The sequence below is a fragment of the Puntigrus tetrazona genome, chromosome 14, assembly GCF_018831695.1.
Source record: "Puntigrus tetrazona isolate hp1 chromosome 14, ASM1883169v1, whole genome shotgun sequence".
In the NCBI taxonomy this organism is placed as follows: Eukaryota; Metazoa; Chordata; class Actinopteri; order Cypriniformes; family Cyprinidae; genus Puntigrus; species Puntigrus tetrazona.
The window spans coordinates 9380865-9399293 of record NC_056712.1 but is presented as its reverse complement, the minus strand read 5'-3'; the positions used below and the strand labels follow the sequence as shown (position 1 = coordinate 9399293).

At 36.7% G+C, this 18429-nt stretch overlaps 1 protein-coding gene across 6 annotated transcripts; it reads left to right on the top strand.

Annotated features, from left to right (window-relative positions):
• Positions 1-2180: 2180 nt before the first annotated feature.
• Positions 2181-18429, top strand: irf2 (interferon regulatory factor 2). Of its 6 annotated transcripts, none has more exons than XM_043257463.1 (9): positions 2181-2365; positions 3862-3954; positions 4135-4234; positions 5543-5716; positions 6992-7029; positions 7111-7219; positions 9503-9658; positions 13172-13215; positions 17384-18429. In XM_043257463.1, the coding sequence occupies exons 2-9, from the start codon at positions 3868-3870 to the stop codon at positions 17642-17644; spliced, it is 969 nt and encodes a 322-aa protein (XP_043113398.1). In that variant the 5' UTR covers positions 2181-2365; positions 3862-3867; the 3' UTR covers positions 17645-18429. The 6 variants fall into 6 exon arrangements, with proteins under 6 accessions (XP_043113398.1, XP_043113399.1, XP_043113400.1 ...); XM_043257465.1 differs by lacking the exon at positions 2181-2365 and adding an exon at positions 2461-2623 and having other exon boundaries at positions 7114-7219; positions 13175-13215; XM_043257462.1 differs by lacking the exon at positions 2181-2365 and adding an exon at positions 2467-2623 and having other exon boundaries at positions 13175-13215.

Below are 18429 nucleotides of genomic sequence, written 5' to 3'. Positions count from 1 at the left end.
CTCTCTCTCTCTCTCTCTCTCTCTCTCTTTTTTTAAAAGAAATTAATCCTCTTATTTAGACATTACATTAAAGCGATCAAACGTGACAGTGAAGACGTTTATAAAGTTACTTTTAAAAATAACTTTTAGAATTTTTTAAAAATATTAAGCAATGAAACTATGAACATTGAGAAAAATAAGCAACGTTTCTAACCAAATCAGCATAGGGTTATTCACACCGAATACTGATTTAATTTCTTCAAAAGAAGCGAAGCAATAAAAAACTGTTGCAGGAGTTATTTTAAGACATTTCATTTAAACCGTTTTTCATAAGTCTCCAAAACCGCTGTAAGTGTTTAAAATCCTCAAACAGTTACTTTAGGATCAGTGAGACACTATTATAGTTTTTATTAATATTTAGAATTTAGTTGTGCTTTATTGCCATTTTTTCGTTTTCACACATCTATTAAGTTTTTATTATTCTTTGTTTTTTATGTTATATTTCTTTCGTTTCAGTTAACGTTTATTTATGTGTTTGCTTCAAGGGACGTGTTTGTAGTTTTAGCTGATGGTAACGTTATAACGTGTCTTTTAAGGGCCCTCCGCTGTTAACCGCTAGGGGAGCTCTGTTCTTAGATCCCGGCCGAGGGCTCGAAAACAAGGTGTGTTCCTGAGAAATGCGGCAGAAAGCAGAACGACTCCCTGAAACTTTACCTTATTTCTGTTTCAGTCTTGTTTCTCAGCCAGTCGTCAAGCTGTTTCCTGTTCAATACAAAGATATTGGGGGCGGGGGGACGTGGATGATTTAAGAAAAAGAAGATTGGTTTTAGAAATGCTTTAGGGTTATTTTGCAATTATGGTACTCTACCGTATGTCTGAGGCCGATGTATTATTTAAATGGGGTTTGTGTTGTTTAGAGTCGGTGTGTTGCATCATACTCTGGGAGTTGCAGGGCATGGCAGTATAGATAAGAGACTCCCTATCTCTCTCTTTCTGTGTGTGTGTGTGTGTGTGTGTGTGGAAAGACACCGAGGATAGGATTGCACAGCTATAATGCTTTTAACAACTTGCATTGCTTCTCTCATCTCTACAGCTCGATATCTTTCTGTAAATGCGATTCCTGCTACAGCCGTGCACAGGGCTGTCACGTGCAACTTACTAAAAACACACAAAACGTGAACGTGGTTTTACCGCAGACGCGCACAACCATAGGCAGCGTCTGCACGTAAAGTGTATGCGATAAAGAACAAATAAAGTTTCTGAAACGTGGCGATTTTCTGAGCACACGCGCACGCAACGAGCGCTGAAGCGCGACGCCGTGTTTGCGCGAAGCGCCTTAAGTTTCTTTTCTGCCCGCTTCGCCTTTAAGAAGCAATAACGAAACAACGAGGAAGTGAAAATGAAATCGACTTTCGCGTTTCAGCCTGCAGCCAATGAGCGAGCCAACGCAAAAACTACTATGGCCAGGGTTTAGCTTATGAATATTTAGTAGGTTCAGAGACGTCGCTCTGGTTGAAGCGTCCGGTAAATGTGGATTTCAAAATATCTTGTTGTTTTGCGTGTATTATTATAAATATATATATATATATATATATATATATATATATATATATATATATATATATATATATATATATATATATATATATATATATATATATATATATATATATATATATATATATATATATATATATATATATGTATATATATATATATGTATATATATATATATATATATATATATATATATATATATATATATATATATATATATATATATATATATATATATATATATATATATATATGTATATATATATATATATATATATATATATATATGTATATATATATATATATATATATATATATATATATATATATATATATATATATATATATATATATATATATATACATAATTTTTTTATTTATTATATTTTTTATTTTATAGTGCAAATGATATTTGTATTAGGCTGTCATTTGGAACAAAATGAATTATTAACTCTTCTCGACTCTGCTTGTCAGTCAATCCGTGCGCGAGCGTCTCGCTGCGTAATTAATATTCATTAGCCGAGACGGCGCCGCCTGTAAGCTGGCCAATCAGCTCGCGAACGTCTCGCCACGTCGTTAATATTAACGAGCCAATCCCTGGCCGCAGTAGGGTTCGTAAACACGAAGTAAGCGCACAACGCACGCTCACACGCGCGCACACTGGGGATTTCCACCCAAGCGCTTGTTTCCTTCACTTGTTTTGCTTTCGATCTGAAGAGCGAAATCAAACCCATTTGACTTTTCGTTTTGTTATCGAGAACTACAAAATTATCGAGACTCTTCGCGCGCTCTTTGCCTGTATTCCTGGAGTGATTTCCACGCGTCACAGGTAATAAATTGCATTTCCGCATGTATTTATGGGGCTCATATGCATATAAGTGGATGTTTATGCCGTAGGCCACGTAGAGTTGCTGGGGTGAGTGTTAAATCGAAAGTCAAGGGGTGTTTGGATCCAATGGGAATCCAGGAATGTTTATTTTCACTTTTGAGTTGACTTGACAACACTATCATACTTATTCGGGGAGGTTGAAGTCAACTGATTTAGTGTGCTGTGAGAATGATTGGGACACCGCAATGCCACTCCACCGTAAGTGCTGAGCAGAACTAACGAATAACGCGTTTTTAATGTCGAATTATGTTAGTGAGACGTTTGCACGGACCTGTGAATATTATTATCGCTGTTATCGACTTACATGGACGTGCACTGGGTGTAACATGGACACTGTCGGGGAAAGTGTCTGTCATAAACTGGTGCACCGGTGTCTGAATCCAAATTATGTTTGATAAGCTGATAAATACAGCTTCATATCCTTAGAGCACCATTTTGTGCTCATAAAACCTCACTAACAAGTAAAGCGGATCGTTTTTATGTCCTTTTAGTATTATCAGTATTTTTGGGTCAAGTTCAAATCATGATGCTTGCTTAAATTTAAGCTTACAGTGTAATAATGTACAGTATATGACATTCTAACCTACAGAGCAATAGTTATAGTTAAAGTTGAATAGTTGTTATATATATACAGTGTGTGTGTGTATATGTGTGTGTATATATATATATATATATATATATATATATATATATATATATATATATATATATATACACTCTAACATCAGTTATATGAAACCAATATATCACGCATTCCTACTTATTAGTTTATGGTTTTGTGTGGTTTTATGCCTGTATTTCTTACTGTAACTGTCTTTAGGCTCATAACTGTGCATATATTAGAGTGTCGTATGCGGTATAATGTTGTTGCTCTGTGTTGTGATGGCCTTTTTTCCTCATTTCCTACCGGACCATAAAAGTTCAAAGGTCCGGGCAACAAACGAATGATTTCAAAGCGAGAGTTTTCATTGTAAATTAACTATAAACCTTTTTACGATCTCGAACCGGTTAATCTGTAACGTGCGATTTGAGCTTGGCGAAATGAAAACGGATTAAGAAACATCTCCCGTCTGTCATCGGGGCATGATTGATATTACAGGTCTGACCGCATGCGCTCTCTTTCTTAGATAAACTCTTTCTCTCTCTCACACACACAACTCTCCAACATCCTCTACTTGTGTTGTCGTTCACGTCCTGACTCACGGTGCTGACTCTAGCCCAAACACAAACCGTATCTCACAATCATTTGGTTAGCAGTAACTTTCAGTAAACTGTGATTCAGATGGTCTTCGCAGGAGGTTCGCTTTTAGAAATGGGGTTAAAGTTTTCCGTCGTGCTTCCTGGATAGTCATAGAGGAATTTACAACCTGTTGAAGGAGGAAAAGTCGCTGTCAAACTTTGACACATTCCAGATCTCTCTTTCTCTCTTTCTCTAGGCCAGCATGCCGGTGGAGAGAATGCGTATGAGACCGTGGTTGGAAGAGCAGATAAACTCTTGTAAAATTCCGGGGCTCAAATGGGTCAACAAGGTACTGTCTAAACTTGTTTTTTTTTTTTGAAACGTTGTTTTGGCGAAACGACGCTCGCCGTGAGCGAGATGCTATTGTTTGCGAAGTGTTCTGTCGTGTAGATGTGACTGCGTGCACAAACAAGGTGCATTTTGGGTGTGTCTCGGCTCGTGACACGTTTTGCATGTTCTTTGCCTGCAGGAGAAGAGGATATTTCAGATTCCATGGATGCATGCTGCGCGACACGGCTGGGACGTAGAGAAAGATGCCCCGCTCTTCCGAAACTGGGCCATCCATACAGGTGCAGTCATCATGCAGACTGTCATACGTGCACTTAAATGTACGCTGTGCAAACAGATCGTTCTTGAAATGTTGGGATGCGATTGTGAATATTCTGATTAGATCTAGATCACACCAGATTCGAACTAGGTGTAATTTCTTTTTTAGAGCACAGTGCAATGGGTGATTATCTGTGCAAAATACGCCGCTGCAATGCTGCATTGTGGTTGCTAAGGTTTGTAGTTGGAATTTAGTGTGCTCTTGGTAGTCTCTAGGGGTTACTTGGGTGTTCTGGGTTGGGTGGTTGCTAGGGTTGTGCTTGTTGGTTGCTAGGGTGCGCTGGTTGGTTGCTAGGGTTTTGCTTGTTGATTTCTAGAGTATTCTGAATTGGTAGTTTGCTAGGATGGGTAAGTTTTGGTTGCTAGGGTGTCCTGGTTGGTCTCTAGGGTTTTGCTTGTTGATTTTTCTAGAGTATTGTGAATTGGTAGTTTGCTAGGATGGGTAAGTTTTGGTTGCTAGGGTGTCCTGGGTGGTCTCTAGGGTTTTGCTTGTTTAGCTATATGGGTATTCTGGTTTGGGTGGTTGCTAGGGTGGTTACTTCTTGGATGCTAGGTTGTCGCTAGGGTTTTGCTTGTTGGTTGCTTGGGTAGTCTGGTTTGGGTGGTTGCTTGTTGGTTTCCAGTGTGTCTTGGGTGGTTGCTAGGGTTTTGCTTGTTGGCTATTTGGGTATTCTGGGTTGGGTGGTTGCTAGGATGGTTACTTTTTGGTTGTTAGGGTTTTGTCTGTTGATTACTTGTGTATTCCGGGTTGGGAGCTGGGTAGAGTGTCTTCTGAGTGTTGGCTAGGGTTTTGCTTGTTGGTTGCTTTAGTATGTTTTGTTGGGTGGTTTCTAGGATGGCTACTTATTGGCGCTAGGGTGTTTTGGGTTGTTGCTTAGGTTTAGCTTGTTGGTCTCTAGCGTATTCTGGACTAAGTGTTTGCTAGGGTTATTTCTTGTTCGTTGCTAGGGTGCTCTTGGTGGTCACTAGGGCTTTACTTGTCGGATGCTTAGGTATTTTGTGTTGAGTGGTTGCTAGGGCTGTCCCTTGTTGTTTGCTTCGGTGTCCTGCATGGTTGCTATGACTTTGCTGCTTGGTTGCTAGGGTCTTTTTGGTGTTGTTAGGATGCTATGGTGTTTCAGGCGGTTGCTAGGATTTTGCAAAATGGTTGCTAGGGTGTTTTGAGCAGTTATTTCCGTGTCTCCACATTATTCCTATAGCTTCATTGAAAGCGTACAACTAATAACGTCAATACAGATATGAAGAGCTGAAGTTATCTGGTCATTTTTTAGGGAAATATCAGCCAGGTGACAAACCGGACCCCAAAACATGGAAGGCAAACTTTCGCTGTGCAATGAACTCCCTGCCTGACATAGAGGAGGTGAAAGACAAAAGCATCAAAAAGGGAACAAACGCCTTCAGGGTGTATAAGATGCTGTCAGCGTCTGAAAGGCATTCAAAGAGAGGTCAGTCCCTCACATGTCAGCACTGACTCTGACTGCTTCACTTCAGTCCTGATGATGTGCACTTAAACACATTTCTGTCGTGTTTGTTTAATCACACCTAAGAATGGTATGATCCCATGATCCAACTTAGTCTGCCTTTGTGGGTCAGTCTCACGGAAACTGACATAAGAAAATAGGTTTGCCATATTTCACCTAAAGTATTATGAAAATTAAGTGCATTTATTCACACAGACACACACAGATGTATGTTGTGTTTCCATAATTCCGTATATATACACATACATAATTTCTTTCTGGCCCTTGAATCTGATTGGCTGAGAGGAGTGCAGTATTGTAGTGATGACAGAATTCACTGCTCGTATCACTCTGCAGAGTATTTCTCACAGCGAGTGTCATGGCAGACACCTAAATCCACTATTCTGTGAAGGTTAAGTAGGCATTGGGTGAGCTGATAGAAAATGTCATTAACCTGATATAAAATCAGTCGAAGTCTATACAGTGTCCCCACTTAAAACAAACGTGCGTGTGTGTGAATAAATGCACTTAATTGCATGAAAATAAAGTCCTGGTAGTATTTGTTGCACTGCTTTATGAAAACATTATTAATGAGGGTCAAATGAAAATTACCATTGAGAATAACAAATAAAAGGGGAAAAAATCCAATGAACATCCAGAATCCTTAAAACAATATAAAATCAAATCAAATCTTATATCAAATCTCATAGGACAAATCTCATAAAAGCTGACAATTTTTTTCTCTTCACATAAATGGTTACAGACAGAATATTATGTGAATAAATATGCCTAATTGTCATTAAAATAATGACTAATAATTAAAAATACTAATTATTATTAATAATAATGATGGTTTTATTATTATTATTAATCATCATCATCAATAATAACAACAACAACAACAATAATAATAGTGTTATATATATTGTTTTGTTATAATAGTGTTATAGTATATATATATATTTGTAAGGCATCTAAAAAGTAAAGGAATGTAAAGCATCCAGAATCATTAATAAACGCTTACATTGCAGTAAAATATTTATATAATTATTATTATAAATGTAATTTGTAATATCTTCGTTATATAAAAAAATATTTATCCTTAATATGAAATGTCCAGCCTTTGTTTTGATTTTGGGGTGAAATAAGACGTAGAAATCTTCTTGACAGGTTTTGTGACATCTGCTGATTTGATACTATTCTAAAGAGTTATTTATTTGCATGCACTGATCTAGATTTGTGTGTTTGTGTTTCGCAAAGGAAAAAAGAGAGGAATTGAAAAAGAAGAAAAGATAAAGGTATGGACTTTCACTTTTGTGAATATTTTTTGCTGTTAGAAATGCTCTAATGTGTGTGTGTGTGTGTGTGTGTGTTAACAGCAGGGAGCACGACCGTGCCCTGTGCCTTCGAGTTGGGAAAACAGTAATGGCTCTTCGTCGTGTAAAACCCCAGTCACAATCAAGCAGGAGGCAGATAACTCCAGTACAGGTAGGTGGTGAACTTCCTGCTCCGCCCTGCACACCTGTGCTCAGGTCACATGAGCATTTTCAGGTGGAACCTGTTCTTTACAATCTAGCAAGAATGGAGTTTTGATCCGAAACGCTATCTGCTATATTAGCAGCTATTAGTCAATAATTATTAACTCATTCCAGGTTTAATTTAGCTAAATAGTCAGACTAAACATATTCTGGCAGATCTATTTGTGCAACTTTTTACACAACTGGGAGTATTAAAATGTAAGCCTTTTTAAACAGAAACTAAAAATAACCCTAAACTTAATACTTTTGAAGGACATGAATGGTGCAATTATTATTATTATTATTATTATTATTATTATTATTATTATTATTATTATTATTATTATTATTATTTTGTTTTAATATAATTTCATACATTTATTAATAATAATAATAATAATAATAATACAATTTTACAAGATATTTGATATAAACATACAAATACAAATAATAATAATAGTAACATTATTATTATTATTATTATAATTATTATTATTATTGAAATGATAAAATCTAATAGATTAAAATAATTATAATAGATAAATATTTATAATATAAGCTTATGTTAGGTATTGTTAGCTATTGTAAGTGTTAGGTTTCATTTTTGTTTTTAAGTTTCTGTAAAATATGAATTTTATTAATATAGCATTTGTTATAAACCTATTACACTTTCAAATTCTGTCCAACTAAAGCACAAATCATGATTTTTTAAAACAAGAAACTTAAAACACCCCTAAAATATTAAACTTTTCAATGGCTTGTTGTCTTCTTCTTCTTCTTTATTATTATTATTATTATTATTATTATTATTATTATTATCATTATTATTAATGTTTGTATGTATGTAGCAAATAAATTTTTTTTTTTCAAATATGTATTTTATTATTGTTATTATTATCATTTTCAAATATTTGTGATAAATGTTTTACCCATTTTAAAATCATGCTTTTGTTTAAAGGAAAAACCTTTATGTAACACTTATGTGTGTCTCAGTTCTGTAATAATTCTTATATATATTTTAACTGCATTATTATTACACATTAAGCTGTTAAAAGATAATATCTCTCAGGTTTATTTTAGGATTCTCTTTAAAAAAAGCATGACTTGCGGTTTAACAGAATATGAAAGGGTCTTTGTAACACAGCAGCATTTTGTTCTGTGTTCCTCATCCACTTTTTTTTTAAAATACCCAGAAAGCTTCAGGCTTCTCTCACCACAGGCAGATTTTTATATTTTTGCTCTGCCTCTCCTATCCCTGTTTAACACATGTATCGCCTCACAGCTGTTTGCCTTTCTCTCACATTTCTCTGCCTTACCAAATCTCCAAAATCAAAAACTTAAAGGCGTTATCTACTTATCACACTGAAACTGACATGAGCCGTGTTGACATGTAAACCCAGCGAGTTACTAAAGAGGCATTTTGATTTGACTGCTATTGAATTTTAGGAATGGCTGCCATTTAAATGGACAGTTAGTTACATAATGAAAGAAAGGTTTTGTAAAAGTTTATGTCACAGAAGATCGTAGAGGTCTTATTTCACCCCAAGACAATAATAATAATAAAATAAATAAAAAGAAAAAAGAAAATTATGTTTGTTTAATAAAAAAATGCAACATGAATTTAATTCAGGACAATAAGTGCTACTGCAATGTACTAATGCACAGACATTATTTATATATATATATATATATATATATATATATATATATATATATATATATATATATATATATCAACAAAAACTCAATAAATTTCTTTTATTTTATATTTATATATTGAGTTTTTTTTGTTGAGGCATGTTCTTGCCAGATTTAAGTGTGATATAGATTAGGGATTGTATATGATCAGACTATTCTGTCATGGACCTGTTTATCCTGATCTCCTTGTTACTGTGTTTGTTTATTCATGTCCGCTGTTCTCTGTTTCCCCCTTCAATCTCACTTAACGCACTCGATCGGGGTAAAAGGTGAGCTTGTTTGTTTTGTTAGTCATGTGTAGTTCGTGATGCGCATGGAATTGGCGACGCAAAATCAACTGCAACGTAATTGATTTACAAAAAGCCTTCCAGCCGGTTAATTTGTTTTTAACCTCGTTTCCACCGCATCACTCCGGCCACGGGAAATAGAGTTCAGCTACGTGGACCGGAGGGATTGCGTCCAGTGAAAAATGACTCCGGCCCCTTTAAGAAACACGTTCACTTCCCACTTCACTGTTCTCCATATTCACTCTCTCTTCCCTGTTCTTCTTCCTCAGAGGCTGGTGGGAGGAGCCCTGCAGACGACCACCTGATCATCAACGATCTGCCAGACGTGTGTCAGACCATCGAGGTGGTGACGGAAAACGAGGAGCAGGCCGTGACCTCCAGCGACCTGTACCCCTTACAGATCTCCCCCGTCTCCTCGTATGGAGGTTGGCTCGACAAACATGCTCTCCATCCTTCAGACATGACTGTATTTACAATGCTGATCCTCTGTTTAAAGGCCCCGGTCTGGTTCCATTTGCTGAAGTATTTTGACTTATTAATTAATATAAATATCCAGTCTCCCAAACCAATTCATATAATTGAGCTTAAAATTCCTGCCAGTGGGGCCAGAAAAATACGGAAACACGTTTCTGCCACTGAATATAAAATTTTAAAGGGCAGTTGAAAAATGTTATCTCACAACCCTGACTTTATATCTTTCAGTTTTGACCTTATAACTCACAATTGCGAGTCTATATCACTCTTGCAAGTCTTGTTTATATCAAGCAAGTTTATATCTCGCAATTCTGAGAAAAAAAATCACATTAGTGATTAGAGTTAAAAGGTCATGATTAGCTTTTTAATTTTTATACAGAGCCAGAGTTTATTTTTCTTAACATTCATCTGAATGTTTTTTGGGAAAGAAATCTTTAATATCTTCAGTGCTTTTGTTTCCCAAAGTACCCTGATTAAAGAATGTTGCACTGAAAAAACAACAAAAATACTAAGAAAATTTTTTTGCAGCGCATTCGTTCCAGGTCAGATTGGAAACATCCCTCCTAAAGCGTTTAATTTTCGTCATGAAGCGTGCTTCGAGGCGTTGAGATCTGTGCAGGCTGCGTGTGTTGGTTGTGTTGTACAATGTCCGTTAGAGTGGAGCCTCAAGGACAGACTGTGTCACGTCGGCTGTACCTCTGTACTGTAACTCGGCTCTGGCCAGATGGAGTTAATATATAACAGTGAGGTGCGAACAGAGTTCACTCTTTCGCCTGCATGTGCACGTCTTCATAAAGTTAAAGTGTGCCTTTAATATGCTGTAAAGGCCTGACACAGTTATCCACTTATATTGCAATAATGGATATTAAAGCAGTTACTTGTTAGTAAACTGCAGCTGCACTGCTAAGGTGTTGCTATGGAGTTGTCATGGTGTTCATTGTAGTACTGCGTTCAGTGCACTGCAGTGTGGCTTCTAAAGTGAGTTGTTAACACGTTGCTATGTGGTTGCTAGGTAGATATGCATTGGTTTTCAAAAATCATATTAAATTGCGTTGCCAATGTCTTGTTTTTGCTGTTAGCGTGTATTAGGTTGTTGACAGGACCAGTGCTTTTATTTTATATTATGATTTATTATGGGGTTTTTTTATACGTAATTTCTGCAGAGCCCCACACATTACATACAGGAATTATAGGCCTATCCTGGCCAATTATGAATTTGTTCACATGGTTTATTAATTCATTCATGGGAAATCGCGTCCTTGTTGTTATTACAACTTACCGTAACACTCGCTATTAACTAGTTGCTTATTATCATGTCTATTATTAACATATTATTACATAAAAACAACAAATTCTGTCATGTACTACATCCCGAATCTTACCAACTTACCAACTACCATACTAAATATTAATAAGCAGCAAATTAGAAGCTTACTGAGGCAAAAGTCAATGGTTTGTTAGCAGGAATTGGAACTTAATGTAAAGTGTGACCAAATTAGTTTCCTTGCTTTAGTTGAGTCAGTACCAAAGAATAAATTAGTACAATGTGGATACGGTTTAATACGACGAGGCCACAAATTAGTACAATGAGCCACGATTTAATAAAAAACAATATAGTATAACATGGAATTAGTACAACAGGGTTAATAAATGAGTAGCTACAATTTAATACAAAACAAGAACAGATTAGTACAACAAGGGAACAAATTAGTAAGTGTCCACGTTTTACTAAAACAGAGGAATGAATTAGTACACCTGAACAGGATTTGCTAATATCCAGGTATAGCATTCGGAACATAATGTATTTACTGTATTTTTCAATGTAGTTATGTGAATTTCTGCTTAGTTTCGATATAGTTTTAATACATTTGTATACTGATTTTTTTTTTTTTTTTTTTTTTTAACTGTTAATTAATCTTTGTTTTTTTTTTCAGCTTTATTTCAATTACCAAAAGCAATTTTTAATAGTTTTAGTTTTAGCTGCCAATGTCAACACTGTCCAGAATGCTATGCGGCCTGTAAGATAAAATGACGAGCATGTAAAAGCTCCAGCAGATATACATATACATATACATATATAGTACATATCTAGCATTCAGCAGATTCAGAAAATTCCCTAAGCTCAAACTTTTAGCCCATCACAGGTTACCCCACCGTGTAAATGAAAGCAAGCCATTGTCTGAGTTGGTCCTACAGACATCTCCATTCTGTAATTGATAGCCCTTTGTCACCAAGAGGTGCGGAAACAACATAAATATTGACATCTCTACGATAATCAATCCATTTTGGAGAATGAGCTTGTTCTAATACTGATTCATCTGGGTTAAGCAAGTAAGTCTTAAAAAGGTGGCTGTAAAGTTGTCTTGAAATGAATTGCAGATGCAGTTGCTAGGTGTTCTGTAGCAGGATTCTATCTCATTTTTTATTGCACGAATCATTCATTGGCGCTCGGTAGCGAGTTGCACGCTAAAGCGTATACGGCTAAAACAAGCGGCAGAGTGAATTCAGTCATTTGGGACATTCGTCTCTAAGACGTCTCAATGGCAAACGTCTCCCAATTCACCAGAATTCACCCCAGTAATAATTCATATCTTAGCAACGTCACCACTAATTAATTGTTGCTGACTGCGGCCCGCTCTGAAACGCCGCTTCCCATAAGAAACCATCCAGAACAAGAGCAAGATTACAGCTAAAAGGTTTCCGTGTTTTCGTCCGTAAGTGTTGCCGTTTAATTCGTTTCCCTCCGGGAGCTTGTTACGACTCAGGAATTCAAATGACTTCCTAGAGCAGACCAGAATCGCTCAAATACACTTTATCCGCGGAGCTGCCTGCGTTTTGCGTTTCTCTTCCGTCTGCTCGCGCGGAGTACCCAGATCTCTTGGCATTGTTGAAATTGTGGGGCTCGGCTAATGAAAACTTGTTTTTAGCGGTGTGAAATGTACCGTACAGTACCGCTTGTCGGTGCGTTTGTGCACGGACGGGAATGTTGACTCATGTCCTGTTGTTCCGTGTTTTCCAATCAACAGTCCTTTTTTTCTCAGAAGTCCCTCGGGCTGAAAGCGTGTGGTTTACAGCATGAAACGTCTTGCTCAATTTTTTTTTTTTGTTCTTTATAGTAAACACAAACACAGAGCCAAGCTGCCAAAGCAAACTATCTTCTTTCTCCTGATATTTATATCATCTCATCCCAGCATCTCTCAGTGCAATTTAAACTGTATTTTCTCATCTAAAACATTAGAAATGACTGGCCCTGAGGATATCTTTTAGTCATTTATTGGCGTAATCGGTTGAAACTTCTAAAGCTGTAAGGGTTAAATATACAAGATGTACAGACAGGCGATCCGTTGAACTTTTTTTTTTTTTTTTCAACTCATGATCTTTTGCATTGTTTAATTGTTTAACCTGTCTGTCAGGAAATCCCTGATGAATCAGTCTGACCGCTTTGCTGTCTCCTTATCTTCCAGCAGAGAGCGATACAGACAGCGCCAGCGAGGAAGACTCCAAAGAGGTAACTGCAAAATCCGTCCAAACTATTTCCCTTTGCCAAAGCGGACAGGTTTGAACACAGAATAGTCTGTTACTGTGCTCAGAATGTGAAAGTACTGCAGACTGCAGTTGCTGAGTGATAGTGGCCGAAAGGAATAACCAGAAAGAACAGTGCTTTTTATGGGTGTGTCCAAGCAATACCCAGAATCCTTTTGTGCACTTCTGTTTATTGCAGTGGCTTTAAGGGTGTGAGAAACTGAATTGTGCTTCTCGTACTGATGCTAAAGGGCAGAATGTGATCTGTGACATTCAAAAACTTTTTTTTTTATCTGATTTCAGAGCGTTAGAATAGTTTACCTGGAAATTGAAAACTCACGGTTATCTGTAATTATTTTGTTCCTTGTTCAAAACGGATTCGGAGGAATGCAGCATTACGTCGCCTGCTCACAAACGGATCTGCGGCGAATGGGTGCCGTCGGAATGAGAGTCCAAACGGCTGATAAAAGCATCACAATACCCCTCAAGTAATCCGTGTCGGGTCCTCTATTCATAACAGTGCTTTCTCAAGTGAAAAAGCGGTCTCTGAATCAGGAGCGAAATGCACAGATCAAGCACCTTTTACAAGTCTTATGGTTTAAAGTTAAGTGCCTTGATAATGGATTTATGTCCTTCAGACATGCAGCTTTTCACTTTCATTCATCATCTAGATTACCTGTGTATTATTGCGGATGTTTTTATCAGCTGTTTAGACTCTCATTCCGACGGCACCCATTCACATACACTGTGATGTAATGCAACGTTTTTTTCTCCAAATCTGTTCTGATTGAAGAAACAAACTCATCTATATTTGTATGGCTTGACGGAGAGTAAATGATCATTTTTGTCTTTTTCATTTTTTTGTAAACCGTTCCTTTCTCAGCCACAAGAGGTGCTATCACATAAACTGCTTGCACCTGTGCTGACTTTCAGGTCAGCTACGATGAATACAACAACTTGAGCAGAATCTCGCTGAGCGAGTTACTATATATACGTGTGTGTTTATTGAAGCTGCCTGAATAGCAACATACGGTTTAGTGGCTAAGACATATTTAAAGGAAGATGTTTTTTTTTTTTTTTTTTTGGTAGAGAGGTTCGTTATAACACAAATACACAGGTTAACATTGTTGCAGTGCCAAAAATGTGCTTCTGCATGCATGCATGGAGTACGTTTTTTAGAAAAGCACTGATCCAGTGCCTGCAAAGGTGTTTTTCAGCGCTTTTGAATTTCGCAGAGCAAGTTTTCACAGGCTGCTTTTTCACTCTGCCACTCTGAGGGCCAAATATATCAAACGATGTCGGCGCGCGTGCAAATGTTTTCACAGCTCATTGCAGTAGTACAATTACAGTCTCGAGTTTCTTTGATAGCCTAACAAGTCTAAGTACTCGCTCACTTTGGCTTTTTGCAGAATAAGTCCAGCCTGTGATTCTCCGGCGGTGGTTTTTGAGAAAACTGGTCTCGGTGGCTGAGCATTTAGTCTTGTACAAGCGTGCCAGATTTTATAAATCGACTGTAGCATGTTATACAAACTGTTACAAATGACCAAGCATTTTTACCCTCGGTAAGGAAATGCTTTGTTTAGGCAAAGGACTGGTTAAAAAGACAAAGTCTAAAAATAAAGGTTTAAAAGGTAAGGTGCATTTTAATTTTGCTATTCAAATAAGGATGTACTTATCATCCTAGGGCATATTTAATTAGGTACAAGTTTGCATATACATGATGAGTTTTTCCTACTTTATATGTGACTCTGGACCACAAAACCTATAAATATATATTTTGTCAATTTCCTACCGTAAATACATTAAAATGTTTTTTTTTACTGTTTTGATTAGTATTGCATTTGGACAACTTTAAAGGTGATTTTCATTGTATTTAGATTTTTTTGCACTCTCAGATTCCAGAGAGTTGTATCTCAGCCATATATTTGTCGTATATTATCTATACGTCAATGGAAAGATTTTTTTTTTACTCTGCTTTCATAAGATGTAGAAATCTCGATTTTGACATAGTATTTAAGGCTGCTTAATATAAAGTGGGACATTTTTCGAAATGAAAAAGAAAGACCGCTTTTTAAATAACTTTATCTGCTGAAAGATGGGTTTTAAGCTGCAGACTCGGACTTAAAGCTACAAAATGTATTTTGATTTTAAAACGCCACGTCTTGTGATTTATTGTTTCATGCCTGAAAGATTGTGGCTTTTCCTAGTTCCCGTTTACCAGCGCGCAGTATCTATCCGCACATGTAAGTTCCAGCATGCATCTGGGTAAAGCTTACATGCTAGACGCGCTCTACCCCCTGTTTTCGGTTCCTGTACCTCAGAACTGTGATGCAAAACAAGACAGGGGAAAAAAAAGAGAAAGAGCAAGCAGTGACGTGACATGTCTCACTGATTCCGGCAAATGTGCTGCGGCTTGTTAGGAAACTAGTGAAACTGAAAAACTCAATCTCTGATTCACTGCAGCCCAGAAGACCGCTGTCAGTTTTGACGACTGATTAAAATGACATTCAGGCTTTAAGCGAGGAGAGTTTTGCTTCACCTGCAAAAAAAAAAAAACATTTTACCATTTTAAAGCCTGAAGACTTTTAGACATACTTTTTTTCCTTAGTTTATTAAGGAATATATATGTATATACATATATACCATATATATGTGTATATTTATTTTGGATTAAATTAATCACTAGAAATTGTTTGAAAGCAGATATTTATTTTTTACAAATCATATATATATATATATATATATATATATATATATATATATATATATATATATATATATTTATTTATTTATTTATTTTTTAAATTAATTAATTTTTTTGTCAGTTCTTACTTCATATCTAAGAACTTAATGTTTGATTTTAATGTTAGAGTTTTTAAGGTCTTCTTAAAGATCTCGTTCTCACTTTTTGTCTTAGATCTGCCCTCACATGGTGCCAGGAAGCCAGTAGATCCTGTAGTCTGATGATAGCCAGTCTGTCGCCATAATTCTGTCAGTAAAAACAATAGAAGCTATAAATAATCATTAATTTTAAGCGCTGTTAGACAGACTGTTTTATGTGCCAGTTATCAGCCTAAACACAGTTGAGATGTATGAAGCAAATGTCTTCCAGGCAGCACAGCAGTTTCTAGAGAGAACAATCAAAGGCATGAAGTTGAGTGTCAGAGAGGAAATGCAACTGATGGCGGTGAGCTGCGTGCGGTGGGGCCCTTGGACATGTGGGCGATAACGCTCTCATGCCATTCGGGATTATCATAATTCAAACACAAGGAAGTGTGTGTGTTTTATGGCATGGCTTCAGGTTGTAACTCATGAAAATACACTGTTAGTTCCTGGGTAGACAATTGACAGCTTGCAAGTGCAAACTATCACCTTCGTGCTCTTAAAGAAGGCACTTAGCATACGCGGAGATTACCAGACTTTTTTTGTCATGTTTGTCAAGTTCTTGAGCTTCTGATGTTGGTTATAAATTTAATGACGTGCAGGAACAAGTGTTTCAGTTGTGTTTGTTTCTCATTTTTTAAAAAGTTTTATTTAGACTTAATTATTATTGTTATTCAAAACTTGAGACTGGGAGGGAATTGGCCTAAACTGAGAGGCTGTGGAAGAGAGTTTAGAGAAAATCCTTTAAAAAAAATGTCAAACAAATAAATAAGAATAAAAAACGACAAAAGTAAATATGTAACAATCCAAAAATAAATTAAAATATAATACATTAAAATTAATGTTAATAGTAAAAAAAAAAGCTAAATAAGTAAATTAAAAAATGAAGTAGTTTAAAATAAATTTAAAATATACACTAAAAATACATTAAAAAAACAAATAAAAACATTTGATTGTAATAAAGTGACATAAGCAAATAATAAACAAAATTAATAAAAATCTAAATCATTATAAATATGTGTCTGGGTGTGTAAATAAACTAGTTTAAATGATACAAATAATAAAAACCGTACACATACAAGTCCTTTATTTTGAATGAGATTAATTGTGATAATTCATTTGACACAGTTTTTATAAATTGGGTATTTTTGAATATATAGTTGTCCTTAAAATTTTTGGATGTGGCTTGAAAACCAGGTCAAATTATTAATATTAGAATAAGTTAGTTACTTCTAGTGTCCTGATCTCTGATGTTTTGTTTCCCCCTGCAGCGTATTCAGGCCGTGCTATTTGGAAATGAAGAGAAGGTGAAGACTGCTCTGCCCGGCATGTCCTCTTTCATTTCTCCCGACAAGCCTAACTTCAAGATAACCACTGTCCGGGACCCCGCGGCCTGGAGTCTCTTAAACGCCCCTTTGCCCTCGTCCTCCCACAGCCCCGGAGCCTCCAGCCAGCTGTCGGTCCACGAAAAACGTGCCAGCGTCATCATGAAAACCTCAGACGTGTCCAAATCCTCCGTCAAGACTTGCTGATGAACCTTGCACTCGTGGAGAACACTATATCATCGTCGCCTTCGGTAAAGGACCTAACGAGCTCACGGGACAGCGACGGACCACTCTGCGGGGGGGGAGCTGACCCGGTGCTCCCGGACAGGAAGTGACGCGTGAGCTTACATTCAGGGAGTTTTTGAGAGCAGCGGCGTGTATCCGTAAGCTGCCGGAGTGATCCGCAAAGCCATTGTGAATGTGTATATAGAGGGATCATCGCCTAATTGCCTTTAGTCGCCCGAGCACCTTATGGATGAGCGCTGGCTGCCGTAATCAGCGACTTTTGTAGCTCGCAATCAAGGATAGACGTTCTACGAGAATAAAACGTATGCACATACATGCCATCAACTTAACTTATCTTAAGACCTTATTGTGAGCGAATCAATTTTTATACCTTAGGGATATTTTATGCAATGGATAGTACATGCCATTTTACATTATGGGCCCTGTGATGTAAGAAAAAAAACAATCCTGTGTGAATTTGTGGTTTTTATGACAAAGCAAAGCACTTGTTTTATGATTTTTCTTTTTTTATTGTTATGAAAAATATAAGTTAGGACCTTTTAATGCGTCTCTTTCTACTGTACATGTGAACGTAAAGATGTAAAGTGTATGTCCTGCTTGTCTTGTGTCTGCAGCTGTGTATTCAAGTCCCAGATAATGTGTGCGCCTATCGGATCTTTATACACAGTAAAGGGCTTCTTTTACGATTTCCACAAGATTCTGGTGTATAAAAATCATGTGATCATAGGAATAAATGATAGACACTG